This window comes from Mirounga leonina, unplaced genomic scaffold (genome assembly GCF_011800145.1).
Source record: "Mirounga leonina isolate KUSES-001 unplaced genomic scaffold, KU_Mleo_1.0 Mir_177, whole genome shotgun sequence".
Classification (NCBI taxonomy): Eukaryota; Metazoa; Chordata; class Mammalia; order Carnivora; family Phocidae; genus Mirounga; species Mirounga leonina.
This window is the reverse complement of record NW_023270459.1, coordinates 6,199,824-6,213,935: the sequence shown is the minus strand read 5'-3', so window position 1 is coordinate 6,213,935 and position 14,112 is coordinate 6,199,824. Positions and strand designations below refer to the sequence as shown.

At 56.5% G+C, this 14,112-nt stretch overlaps 1 protein-coding gene and 1 long non-coding RNA gene across 2 annotated transcripts; both read right to left on the bottom strand.

Moving 5' to 3' along the window:
• Positions 1–5,403: 5,403 nt before the first annotated feature.
• On the bottom strand, positions 5,404–9,148 carry LOC118022729. The gene is made up of 3 exons (XR_004682557.1): positions 9,066–9,148; positions 7,062–7,339; positions 5,404–6,773 (listed from the first exon to the last, which is right to left on the bottom strand). It is a non-coding gene; the product is annotated as an uncharacterized LOC118022729 (long non-coding RNA).
• A 2,071-nt stretch (positions 9,149–11,219) lies between these two features.
• Positions 11,220–13,809, bottom strand: CEBPA (CCAAT enhancer binding protein alpha). The gene has a single exon (XM_035023502.1). The coding sequence runs from the start codon at positions 13,667–13,669 to the stop codon at positions 12,599–12,601; it is 1,071 nt and encodes a 356-aa protein (XP_034879393.1). The 5' UTR covers positions 13,670–13,809; the 3' UTR covers positions 11,220–12,598.
• Between the last annotated feature and the right edge of the window lie 303 nt (positions 13,810–14,112).

The window sequence follows — 14,112 nt, the reverse complement described above, 5'->3', positions numbered from 1 at the left end:
TTGAATCCATTCACCTCCATGCCACTAAGCCCCCTCACGGGCCTCACAAATGCTCTGTTGCCCGCTGTAATCCACTTGCCACACTTCCCCGCAGTGATCCTAATAAGCAAGCCCAACCCCAACGCCCTTGTGACCACTGTTGCTCTTGGGATGTTGACCAAAGTCTGAAACCCTGCTTGTGAGAGCCTGATACTCTGACGCACCTGACCTCCAGCCTCACCTCTTCTCCTCCAACCCCTACCCTGCTCCATGTACTGTGACCACATTGGACACTTTTCAGTACCTAGAATGTCATGTTCCCTCCCACTTCCGAGGTTTGTGTTCGTTGCTCCCTCTGCCTGGATTCTCTCGACCCAACACCCAATGACTTTCTTTCTTTCTTTTTTTTTTTAAAAGATTTTATTTATTTGACAGAAAGAGACAGCAAGAGAGGGAACACAAGAAGGGGGAGTGGGAGAGGGAGAAGCAGGCTTCCCGCAGAGCAGGGAGCCCGATGTGGGACTCGATCCCAGGACCCTGGGACCATGACCTGAGCCAAAGGCAGACGCTTAATGACTGAGCCACCCAGGCACCCACCCAATGACTTTCAAATCCCCACAGGACCTTCAGATCTCAGCTTAAAAGTCACATTCCCAAGAACAACTTCCCGGAGTCCACAAAGCAGGCAAAGGCTCCTTCTCATCACCCCTGAACTTCCTTACTTCACAGTGTGCGTCACAACTGGAATGAACTAATCAATTGAGTAACTGTCTGTTTATAGTCTGTCTCCCCAGAGAGTCTGTGAGTGCCCCAAGAGCCCACTTTGTCTGGTTTCCTTCTCCACCTCAGCACGTTGCCTGGCACATAGTAGGCACTCCAAAATACTCACTGAGCGACTAAAGGGAGAACTTCCAGCTACCAGTGATGGCAGACTAGGTTATTTGGGCCTACCTTGCACTAAAATCAGCTAAAAAATGCTGCATAAATTAAAAAAAAAAAAACTCTAAGCACTGAAGGCTTGACAGTATAAAAGGGAATTGCCAGGCCAAAATGGGGTGGGGTGGGGGGGGCGGAATCCAGACAGGTAGGCAGAAAGAAAAGCCACTTTTTTTTCTTGATGTGTTTTCTGATTCCAGTGAAACTGAATTCTATTTTGACAGTCTCATGGAATGAAAGAGATAGATATCAAACCCCAGGGCACACACAGGTGGGGCATATAATAAGATCCCATCCCACATTGATGTGGGACTCCAAAGGGCTACACCCTCAGGATAAGGGTGAACCAGAAGTAGACCAGCCCTCATATGATCTTGCAATCTAAGTTCTCATCTGGATGGGCCAGGGAAACTCAAGCCTTCAGGTTGATTAAGGTGGTTCTGGACTAGCAGTATTCCTCAGTGTTTGGCAGGAGCAAGTAAAAGTGTTCTCTGGTGGAAGGTGCTTTTGTCCTAAATCTCAAATTTTTCTTTCAAACATTTCCTTTTCTAAAACGATGACCAGCACACAGTCAAAGATGATCAGACACATAAGAAAAATAAGACACTGAGTTCAAAGAAGAAGAAGAACCCACAGAAAACAGAAGTAGACCCTTAAGACTTCAAATTATTGACTATAAAAGAACTATGCAAGGGGCGCCTGAGTGGCTCAGTCATTAAGCTTCTGCCTTCGGCTCAGGTCATGGTCCCAGGGTCCTGGGATCGAGCCCCGCATCGGGCTCCCTGCTCCGCAGGAAGCCTGCTTCTCCCTCTCCCACTCCCCCTGCTTGTGTTCCCTCTGTCACTGTGTCTCTCCCTGTCAAATAAATAAATAAAATCTTTAAAAATAAAAAAAATAAAAAAAAGAACTATGCAAATAATGTTTAAAGAAATAAGACATACTTAAAAATAACTTGCAGGAGATGGGAATGTGTAAAAAGTGACATCGCAGATCTGAAAACAGAATCAAGCTGAATCTCTAGAAATGAAAACTACAATGACCAAAGTCAAAAACCCAATGGATGGATTTAGCAGCAGAGTTAACACAGCTGAGAAAGAAATTAGGGAATTAGAGAAGTCAGAAGAAATTATCATAAATGTAGCACATAGAGACAAAAGGAGAGTATGGAAGAGACGACATGAGCTAAGGAGGAAGAGAGGGTCTAACATGTTTAATGTTACCCCTGAGGGAGGCGAGAGAGAGGGGAAATGGAGTAGAGGCAGTGTTTTAAGTGTTAACAGGTAAGAATTTTCTGGAACCAATGAATGAATACATGAAGGGATGCATTGAACCATTTAGTGGTCAGTTATCCTTTGGTGATAGAACTCCATGTTTCAGACAACCTAGAGCTCAAAAGATACCAATGGGATATTGTGGACCCAGTCTGTTCTTGGCCAAGGGCCATGCTGCCATACAATACCAAGTTCAATGTAGCAAAGGACACAAGAAAAGGGTGAAAAAATCAACTCTTGCCTGTCTCTGCCTCTGCAGCTCACCCCCAGCTGCATCCTCCTGTTCCTTCTTTCTCCCACAGGCCTTACTGCCCAGTCACCGGGAGAGAGCAGAATGCCATTCCCCAGGTCCCTCCATAGTCAACTGGGGGTATAGTGGCATGGCTGGGTGGGGTGAGGGAGGCCTCTGTCCCTCCCTGATTCAGTACTGATGGAGACATCCTCTTCCTAGATACTGTACCTCTTCTCTCCTCTGACCCCAGTCTCCCTGTTCTATGGCTGGTCTCCAGTCTGGGCTCTCAAGGGTACTTGGGGGAGACTCATTGACCAGCTGGCTGATACAGTCTAGTCCTGGCTGGGGTAGGAGGACTTAAGGAGGAGGGGATGTCCTAGAATGTCCCTTTGCCATAGCTGAAGAAGGCTTGATGATGCCCGCACCACCTTGGGGTCCTCCAACATGGGCCAAGGAGCACTAATGTCCCTCACTGTCCAGCCCACCAGCACCACCTATGACCTGGATGGCAAGCATCTAGAAGCTGGGATCCAGAGATAGGAGAGAAATCACCCAAGCCTGGGTCCTACAGTCCTCTGGCTCCCACCCCTAAGCTCTCTTGGGCAGGAGAGTGACCTGGCTGGCAGGCGGGTTACTTTGTTTCTGACTCATGTTCCCCTCTCGGCTTCCAGGAGGCCTGGTCCTGGTCCTCCTCGGTGTGACTCGTCCTGGGATCAGGTTCTTGTGGTTGCTCTGTTCTGAAGGGACACCCATTCATCATCTTGCCTCTGGGGATCCTGGCACACCTCTCAGACATGCTCAAACAGAGAGGCTGCCAAACCTGCGCCTGGTCACACAGCAGGTGTGTGGCGAGGCCAGGACACACACGGTCTCACGCCCCCGGTGGGTGGGAATGCAGGCCAAGCCCTTGTGTAACTAGCATTGGGACCTGAGTTCTGGGAGCAGTTCCACAGTGGAGGCTCACTGAGGCCCCAGTCCCACCCTGGCTCTCTGGCAGGCGCCAGATTCCCCCACGCCCAGCAGCAGGTGCCTCCAAACCATTGTGCTTTGGGGGTACCAGTCGCAGAGGCTTGTCTCATAAGGAAAGCAGCAAGAGACCGCCAATGGCAGCCGTCTCCCATCCCCTGATGCATGAAGATGGGGGGTGGGTCATGTGGGACCCCAAACCTGGCTCTGCAATGTCTCTGACATGCCATTCCAATTTCTGAAAATCTCCAAGATGTTCCAAACAATATGCAGTTGATTTAATTTTAAAAATTAAAAAAAACTAAAGTAAATTAAGTTGAGGAATGCTGGGTGGAGGCGGGGGAGGGGGAGGGTGTCGTGAACTAAAGCCAGAGAAGAGAGTCTTAGGAAAACATGAGTGTTTCACTCCCCTGGGTGGATTTGTGGGTGGAGAGGGTCAAACTATTCCCCCCTGGTCGACATGTGTAGGAGCCCAGGTGCTGATCCCGCCCCTGCCCTGTCTTGTCACGGGTCCTGAGACCCAGGGCTTCTCTCCGAGCCTGGGGTGCAGCCAGGGAGGTAGAAGACCCGGGCACGAGGCTGCTCTCCTTTCTCGTTTGGTTCACACACACCCCGAGCAGCACTGCCCCACATAATTACATAGACTGCGCATCACTCAAGATGCTCATCGTGCTTCTGACACATTTCGGGCTGGGAGCCATCATCCCCACCTCCCCTGGGCTCAGGGGCCTGGCCCGTGACTCACAGGCCTCCACCTCTCCCAGGTGAGACGGCTCCTCAAATAGAGGTCCAGCTTTGGTGAACTTGGGAATTGCTCTTGGGAGGACCCTTCACCCCTCCTGGGCATGGACACTCCTCCAGCCCAAGGCTCCAAATCAGCTCCAGGTTCGAACGCACCCCGCACACCCCTGCACCCATGCCCATGCCCACACGGCACCACTCTCCCCGGGGAGTCGCCCGCATCCCATGGCTGCCCTCCCTCCTGCTGAGGCCCTGCACCCAGCCCGGCCGACCGATGATTTAAGGCCTCCTGGCCTCTCTCCATACCTGCTGCCCTCCCTTGGTTCGGCCAGGGGCATCCAACTGCTGTCTTGTGCTTGAGCAGGGAGACGGGGGTGCCCGAGAGCTGCCTGCCTTCCTTGCCTGAGGAGTTTGCTCATTAATTTGTGTTACTCTCATGTTGGCCTTCCTGGCAGCGAGGGGAAAAGCAAGGCCGGTTTCCAGAGCTCTTTCCAGCTGGTGGCCCCATCTCTAAGGGAGCGTGAGTGTGGCCCAGGCCGCCTCCCACCTGCTTCTGTGGCCCCTCCTCACCCCTCCGGGATCCCAATCAGGCCTCCCCACAGGGTGGAGGGCAGCCTCCCACCTCACTTCCTGGGCTCGAGCTAGCTCGGGCAAACGGGAACCAACTGTTTGGCCAAGGGTTGAGATGACCCAGTGGGGAATGGAGGGTGGGCAAAGGGGCAGGAGGTGTCTCCCCCCATAGCACATCCTTCTGCTCTCCTGCCACCAGCAAGGGAACGCCAGGGCCACCGCACTCACTGAGGTCCCAGCTTTCCAAATAGAATGGAGTTAACGGGAGGCCTGTAGTGTTGGCAGGTGGGGTGGGGGGTGGTCTTTCAGGATTTGGGGAGGCTGATGCCCCAGTGAGAACGCTCTCAATGACCAGAAGTCGTCACTGAGGATTCTGCCCTTGGATCAAGAATCTTCTCCCATGACACCCTTGCTGGTCCCAGTGCTGTCCGTGAAGGAGAGTTTGACCACCGTGCTCAGGCTGCAGGGTCACCCGCAGGAGGGCTCTGCGCCGGGGAGAATCTCATTAAGCCTTCTAAGCAAATAAATTTATTTGCCTTCTAAGCAAATAAAAGGCATCCCTGGGGGAAAAAAAAAATCGAAGCCAGATCAAAATGACTTCAGGAACTTGGTTACTCCGGATGCAAGGATTTTGCCCTCATTATTCCGACGACTGTCTCCTTCCACGGGGCTTTTTCAGGGACCAAGGCGTGCCTTCCCCAACGCCCCCTGCCTCCTGCCCTAACGCACAGTAATCTCATTACCTTGAGCCAAGTGTCTCACAAGCTTTGCCTGTTAACCTTTCACAACAACTGGATGACTGACGGGGGTGCTCGTTTTGCATACATTTTGCCTAAAAGGAGACCGAAGCTCTGAGAAATCAAGAGCTGCGGTGAGGGCCACACTGTCAGGAGCAGGCAAAGCCAGGACTCAGCTGGTGCGAGAGCTGCAGGGCCCTCCTCCCAGGACCCAACCTGATCACGGGATGGGAGAAAGAGGAAACTTCTAGTAACAAAGGGCTTTCCCCCAGAACCCGACTATGCATTGGTCAGGCACGCACCGGGCCAGGACATCTGGGCTCCATGCATCTGCTCAGCGAGGACTGTTGGCCTACTATGTGCCAGGGTCCTGAAGGAGAGTGGCAGAGGCCCTCAGCCCACACCCGCTGTTAGTGGCCCCAGGCCAGTGGCACTTGCCATATGCTGACTTAGACGTACATTGAAGCATCGCCGACACCAGTGTCTTCAAATTGTTCTGGGATAAATCCTTTGTCCTGTGGACTTATGGGTTAAGGCCAATTAAACTGCTGCCAGGTAGGGCTTATTCCCTATAAATCAGTGGGAATGTGGTCACACGAATTTTAAATATCAGATTAAAATCAAATTAGTGGGAAAATTGGGAACAAATTGCCTTCAAGTACAGTGAATGAGTCTATTTTTAAAATGTTGCCGCACCAGGCAAAATAGTGAAGCGGACACATTTCCTAACAGCGAGTAGACACCGTGATGGGAGTGATTTGTCATGCTTAGTCACTGTAATTGCTCTAGCAAAACTGAGGAATCAAATAAAACGTGTTTGCAAATTGTAAATCACTCCGGGAGGCTACTTCAGACGGGTCCAAACCTGACATCGAAGGTCACAGCACCTCTCTGGGGGCAGGCAGACACCTCTGATGCCACCTTGCTCTCCGGGCAGGGGTTATGCCGCACGTCCAGTCGAGACCATTGCCCAACGGACCCGAGAGAAGGGCCGCCATAATCAGCCGAGTTTCCTCACCAGCACGGTGTCCTGGAGGGCACCGGGAGAGCGCTCCGGTTGGCTCGGGAGGGAGGTGGGGGGTGCTCCCTGAGGCCTCCGTGGCTGGGCAAGAAAGGGACAAAGGCTGCTCAGGGAGGAGAGGCTTTCTTTCTGGTGAGAGGCTGGCGGCTACTGGCCAAGGCGCAGAAATACCATCAGATGTAGAAGGCTTGGGACCGGCTGTGATGGCTTCTTTGAGGCCCTGTCTGGATCACTGGGTGACATGCCCTGGCCCTAGGCCACCGGGTTGGGCCACTGGTGATCCTGTCCTCGGTCCCTCAATATTGACTTTGCCGGTCATCCTGGAGTGGGGACAAGAGGAGAGATACAAAGAAACCGTCTTTGAGGTTTAGACCTTCACAGCAGAAACGCCGTGATCCCAGCTGCCCATATGTCTGAGCAGCTTTGGCAAGCTTGGGGCATCCTGTACTGCCCGTCCCCAGCCCTCTCTTCTCTTCCGGAAAGCCCGCCTCCTCCTGTCCACCCTCCCTATGGAGCTGACCATCTCCTGGGGCCTGGCTAGCCCCTGCTTCTGGTGCTAAACTAATCACACAGAGGTGTTGAGGATTATCTAGAACCAGATAGATTACCTTTCTTAGGCCTTTCGTTGCTCCCATAATGGTGAACCCTGATCCCTCGAGCCCCTCGGGAGGACCTCAGGCCAACCCAGTGGACCCTTGTGTGGAAAGGAGGGAATGAGGATGTTTCTTAAGCAAGGAGAGAGGGGAGTTGCAGAGAGAGCCATGCATTCAGACACATGTGTTGAAGGCTTGCCGTAGGCCAGACGCAGGCCAAATTCAGCAGGAAGCCAAGAAAGGCAGGATCCCAGGCAAGTTCATGTCATTTGGCTCCAGGAGTTCATGGTGACCTTGGGGAGAACAGTTTCCAGACAGGGTGAGGGTGAAGGTGGAGGGTGGGGACAGGGAAGATGAAGGTCAGAAAGTGGCTCTCTGGGTACATAAAAAGCACAAAGGATGTTTAAAAAAAAACCACTTTCTATCCCACCTTGATCGCTCTAAGAAAACTATGTATCTTTCAGCTGGCCTCAGGTGGGCCTCCAACCATGGTCTGAAGAATGGGGATAAGGAAGGGTCTAAAATAAAATAAAATAAAATAAAATAAAATAAAATAAAATAAATAAAAAAGTAAAATAAAATAAAGTAAAATAAACAGGACTACTTCCATTCCCTAAAGAAAAATAAAAGGGTCCTACTTCTTGGCTCTGCCCAGAGAGGGCTTCAGAGCAATAGCAGATCCTTTTCCTGTAGTCTTTGTCCAGCCCCTGGGGGCCCCTGAGGGTAGCCAGGTAGTGTGAACCCCCGTGCCCTGCTCCCCTACCAATCATGTCTGCTTCTGAGAGCCCAGCTGGCCTCCTTGCCCTGAGCGCCCACCCACTCTGCAGTCAAAGGGGGACCTCTAGGGTTCAGGCCCCATGGGGTGCCAACACCATCTTCTGCTGTTCCCCGGCAAGGGCGGTGGGCTTGGGCACGGCGAAGGAAGAGAAAGGGGATCTTTGGAAGGTATCGCGTAGGGAGGCCTGTTCCTAGTGGGTGGGGCCAGAAGGCTAGAAAAATAATAAATAAAAACAAAAGTGAAGGGAAGCAAAGCTCTTGGGTGCCAGAATGGGGCTGGCTGAGGCTGTGACTGCATGAGTAATGGGTTCCACATTTGTCTGGCTCCATCTGCAGTGACCGGGATTCAGGATGCACAGTGGGCCCTGCAGGAGGCTGGCGGGGAGAGCCCAGCTGTAGCCAGATCTAGGCATCCCCCTGAGATGGCCCCATCCCCGGCTGGCCACAGCAAGGCTGAAGCATTGGTGCGAGCTCACGCTCCTGCATCGCAGCTTCCCCCCCTGCCCCCGCCTGCAGCTCCTGGGTCCCTGCCGGCCTACACAGATTGTTCGCGTTATTAATGCCGTTTTCCCAGAGATTCCATCTGGCTTTTTAATTGCTCTGGGATGGGGCTAGGATGCTTTGATAGTGAATTGGTATCTTTCCTATGTCTCTGCTTACGTCAAATGCTCCATGCACAGAGAGGGGCTGAGGGAGGGGAGAAGTGGGGGGGGGGCATCAAGAGAAGAGAGAGAGTATCATCTTTCACAGAGACAAGAAAGATCTTTCAAAGGTGCTGGTGGTTTAATTCTATTTAAGGAAAAGACGAGAAAGGCCTTCCCCACCCGCCAATATAGGAAATAAACAGATGGGACAGAGCCACCGTCCAGGCAAGGACCCTACCCCGTGTCTGCAGAAGGGCTGTGGGTGCCTGGAAGGACAGGCCTCACGGATGAGCAAGGTCAGGGTTTCTGCTCTCCCTTGACTGGCTTCCCTTTCTCTCCCCACTGCCCTCTCTCCTCCCATGAAATCAGCAGCTTCTGGAGGAGGCCTGGCAGGTTCCTGCCTGGGAAGGAGGGGGCGGGAGACCTGGGAGGGGCAGACACTCCTCACCAGTCCCAGTGGCTCATCACAGGTGTCAGGGCCAAACCCCATGTTCACAAATTCCCAGGAGATCCAGGAGATAAGGGTGACATCCGTGACGGTGCTAAACCATCAGGAGGCATCTGGCAGCAAAGGAGAACCTCCCTCTCTCCCTTTTACCTTTGCTTCTTCCCTGGAGGCTGGCTCCTCTGAGCAGCGCTGATCTCAGGGGCCACCAGGCTCAGGTGGCCCACCGAGGGGGCGAGGTCCCTCCTACCTCTCCTGAGAGAGTACAAGGCAGAGGCATCCAGGCATGTTGGACTGGGTCCATGACCAGGTCTTGGATCAGACCGCTGCCTCCAGGAAGCCTTCCCTGGTGGCGTCTAGACACACTTTGAGCTTCCCTTTATTGCACTTGTCACCCTTAAACTACATCTTGGGACCACAAGACTGTGAGCTACGGAGAGTAGGAGCCAAGTCTGTTTGTCTCCAGCTGAGTGACCCATCCTTGGCACAGGCCCTGGCACCCAGTAGACTTCCAATAAATACTTGGGGTGTGTTCAGTGCCAGGCTCTTGGAGTGGTTCTTCACAAAGGCTGCAGTCAGGAGGGGAACCATGGGGGCCCTGCAGGAAGCAGTGGGTGGCAAGGAGCAGCTCTTCCCCGGGGGCCCCTCTGGCCAGGCACAGAGCACATGCCGGGTAGGTTCACCCCACACTGCCCCCTCCCCTTGGCCAATTGCTCTGTCCCCTGGGGGCCCCTGCTGGCCCCATACCTTCCCTAGGGTTGGCTTTGGTTGGATGTGTCTTGTCCCCAACAAAGTCTGCCCTGGACCTCAGGGTCTACAGTAGGAGGGGTGCCCCTTTGTAGGCTGACAGCTTTGAAAGAGGAAACCCGGGAGATGAGGCAGTGGGAGGGGAGAGGGAGGAGGGCAGGCAGGAGGGGTGGCCCTCCCCTGCTCATCCTGGGATCTGTTCTGGGGGCAAAGGGGGAGGCTGAGGTTTGGCCCCCTCAAACAAGAAAAACTGGAATTAGCACTGAACTCAGAGAGGGTTTGCTGGGGCCTAGCAAGCCGTGGCCTGCCCTAGGCCTTAGGCAGGCAGTGGGGCTCTGCCTCTTTGGTTCCCAGGGCGGTGGGGCAGGCAGCTGCCTCCACACTGGGCTCGTGGCCTTTCCTCGGCCAAGAGCGGCCATGGGCAAGGAGGCAGCAAGACACAGGACAGAGAGGGCGGGGGCCGGGGCGGGAAGGGGGCAAGGTACCCCTGTTAACCACACGGGGCAGGAAAAACTAAAGTTTTCAGAGTCGAAAAGGAGTGTGTAATTTCTTGAAACTGTCTCAGCCCACATTGGCATACGTGGTAAGCTGCTCCAGTGAATCCTCCCGGGGTGAAAATAGAAGCTAAAGAGTGTCTGCCTTTTACCCTCAGCGAGAGTAAACTCTGAAAGCCCAGCCAGCCTCCTGTGCTACTTCCTGCCAGGCCTGATTCTATCAGGCGTGAGTGTGGGCCCCTCTGGTTGGCTATCACTGCTGCTGAGGGGTTGCCGGGGTGCCTGTCCTCCTAGGGCAGTCGTCTGAGTGGGGACGTGGTCCAGGGTGGGCACAGTGGGGAGAGTGCGTACTGGTGCTGGCTCCTTGCCAGGTGGTATGGGTCAAGGACCACATACTCAATGCGGGTCCCCTTCCGGGGGGTTGGCTGGGGCAGGGCAGGCATGGAAGGTGGGGCGGAGGGGTGCTCGGCCTTCAGGCTGCCCTTCGGGGCCCTGCTGGGGTAGGCTACAGCCATACAACCCAGAGCAAGTGGGGAGGGGCAGAGAGGCCTCCTGCTTGAGGCCTCCCCCTGCTCTCCCAGGGTCCTGCTGGTGGGGAAGGCAGGGCGGGTATGAGCAAGGCTTCTACAGAGCTAGAGCTGTGAGTGATCTAGAAGCAAACGTGGCCGAAGGGCCCCCGGAGCCTGGAGCCACCAGCCAGACCTGTTCAAGTCCCAGAGAGCCCGTGGCAAGGTCAGGCAGAGGGGTCCTTCTCTGAGTCCCTCTGCTCCTCTCAGGGGCCCAGGAGAGGCCACACCAAGGCCCTGTGAACCCCCCTCAAACTCGCCCCCCGGGACACTCTTGCCTCAGGCTTTGGGCTTTCTCAGCTTGGAGCCTGCCCTCCTTCTGCCGTTTATTTGCCTTGGTTGGGAGAAGTCACCCCCTTAATGTAAAGAGGGGCTCAGGATGGGAGAGCTAATGAAAGTCAGGATCTCAGCCAGAGAATACGCAGTGATTATTTACAAATGTGACCTGGCCCACAGAAAACATTGGAAGTAGCTTTTCTGGTTTTAAAAAGACACCAAAATTTACTTTGATATGTTTATATTATAGATATAATACATAAAACATCTAGCATGAAACTCTACGTTCTCCCCAAAGGAGAGAACCAAGCTGTCCTTCCCTGCTCCCAGCCCCAGCAATCTATGCATGCTGGCTGGAGGCCGCCTCCCTTCCAGACCAGGAGCCAGGGCCTCTGGGGGACAGGCCTGTGGGCGGCCCAGGCCGGAGGGCACCGAGGCCCACAGCCCCCCCACCCCCCAGGGAAAGAGGAAGCCCACCTCACCTCTTTGGTTCCCCTGGGAGCAAAAGCAATCCCCCAAAACCAAAAGGAAAGAGAGCCGCAGACCCTCCCTGCAGCTGCTGACAAAGAGTCTCATTTTGGCAAGTATCTGAGCAAAACCAAAACAAAACAAAAACCAAATAAAATGGTGGTTTAACATAGACGTGCACATTCACATTGCACAAGGCACCGCTGGGACAGAGAGGCCAGATACAAGTGTTGATATCGGCTGATAAAGCAAAATATTTGGAAAGCTTCTCATAACTTCGGTCCCTCTGGGATGGACAGATTGTGCTTCATGTTTGTATGGCAATGCTGGCAACATACAGTACAAGGCTGATGGTCCCAGGGTCCCTTCACCCCCCCCCCCCCCCCCCTGGACCAGAGCTCTAGGTGTCCCTGCGCCACCAGGCCGCCACTCCCATGAACACATGTCCGGAGAACTAACCCCTGTCCTAGCTTTCTGGTCTGACTGGGGGCAGGGGGCTCCCACCGGTCACCCAGTGACCCCCATCTAAGTGCCTCCCTGTTGCAGGCTGGGAGATTAGAAGCAAGGAACTAGGGACCCTCCACCTTCGTGTAGAACTGGGGGAACAACCTTCCAAGTCCCTGTATTTCCTCCCTTCCAAGGACAGGCGCTGGAGGAGCGGCTAGGGCTGGCTTGTCGGGATCTCTGCTCCCTGAACCTTCCTCCTGCCGTGGGCCTGCACATTGCCTTCTCTCCTGGGGGCCTGCAGCCTCAGAAATGAGGCAGGAACCCTCCAGATAAAATGACAAGGCACATATTTGCTCCCCCTACTCGGTAGGAATCGGAGCGGTGAGTTTGCGTTTCCAAGGCACAAGGTTATTCCTTAATACTAGAGTTGCCGGGGCTCCCGGCTCAGCCCCACAGCACTTCTCCTCTCCTGCAGGGAGAAACCATCGCCTGACCCCTCATCTTAGACGCACCGAATCTGGCGCGGAGGAAGGCAAGGGGCGCGCGCGGTAGGCCAGGCTTTCTGGCGGCACCGGAATCCCCTAGTCCCGGCTTGCGCCGCTGGGCCAGTCTTGAGATCCGGAGACCCGAAACCATTCCCTGGGTCGCAGCCGGCGGCCGGCCCAGGGCGGTCCCGCCGCCCCGCGCCTCACGCGCAGTTGCCCATGGCCTTGACCAGGGAGCTCTCGGGCAGCTGGCGGAATATACCCCGCAGCGTGTCCAGTTCGCGGCTCAGCTGTTCCACCCGCTTGCGCAGGCGGTCATTGTCACTGGTCAGCTCCAGCACCTTCTGCTGTGTCTCCACGTTGCGCTGCTTGGCCTTGTCCCGGCTCTTGCGCACGGCGATGTTGTTGCGCTCGCGCCGCACCCGGTACTCGTTGCTGTTCTTGTCCACCGACTTCTTGACTTTGCCCGCGCCGCCGCCGCCCGCGCGGAGGTCGGGGTGCGCAGCGGCGAGCCCCTTGAGCGCGCCGCCAGGGCCTGGCAAGCCAGCGGGGCCGAGAGCCGGCGCTGGGTGAGGGCTGGGCACGGGCGTGGGCGGCGGCGTGGGGTGGCCGGGCTGCAGGTGCATGGTGGTCTGGCCGCAGTGCGCGATCTGGAACTGCAGGTGCGGGGCGGCCAGGTGCGCGGGCGGCGGGTGCGGGTGCGGGTGCGGCGGGGGCGGCGGCGGCGGCGGCTGGTAGGGGAAGAGGCCGGCCAGCGCCAGCTGCTTCGCCTCGTCCTCCTCGCGCGGCTCCTGCTTGATCACCAGCGGCCGCAGCGCCGGCGCCCCGACGCGCTCGTACAGGGGCTCCAGCCTGCCGTCCAGGTAGCCGGCCGCCGCGCAGCCGTAGCCAGGAGGGGGCCCGTGCGCCCCTCCGGGCATCACGGCGCCGCCGGGGCCCCCGGGGGCGCCCGCGTAGTCAAAGTCGCCGCCGCCGGCTCCTGCGGGGGCCGCGGCCGCCTTGGCCTTCTCCTGCTGCCGGCTGTGCTGGAACAGGTCGGCCAGGAACTCGTCGTTGAAGGCGGCCGGGTCGATGTAGGCGCTGATGTCGATGGACGTCTCGTGTTCGCAGATGCCGCCCAGCGGCTCCGGGGCGGCAGGTGGGGCGGGGGGTTGCGCGGAGCCCGCGCCCCGGGGAAAGCCGAAGGCGGCGCTGCTGGGCGCGTGCGGGGGACTCTGGAGGTGGCTGCTCATCGGGGGCCGCGGCTCCGCCTCGTAGAAGTCGGCCGACTCCATGGGGGAGCTACAGTCCTCCCGGCATGGCGAGCCTCGGCGGCCTCCAGCCTGCGCGGGGTGCCAATGCTGCCACCGCCCACCCGGAGCCCCAACTCCCTCGCGCCCGCGCAGCTCCAGGTCGCGAATGGCCAGGCCCGCGCGGGCCCAGCATTTATACCGGGGGCGTCGCCCTTTAGAGTCCGACGGCGGAGCGGCGCCTCCTGGGTCTTAGCGCCTGCCTTCCGGAGGGGGTGGTGAGTGGGGCCGGAGCGCGGCGCGGGCCGCGAGAGGCCCCGGCGCAACGCCCACTAACCCCCTGCCCCGCCAGCCGGACCCGGACGCGCGCGCGATGCCCCACCCTGGGCCGGGCTGTCGCCCCCGCACACACGTGGTCGGTGACTGGGCCCCCTCCTCTAGCTTCCCCAAGGCACCCACTTCCAGCCAACGGTCGGGGAGTCCGGGAG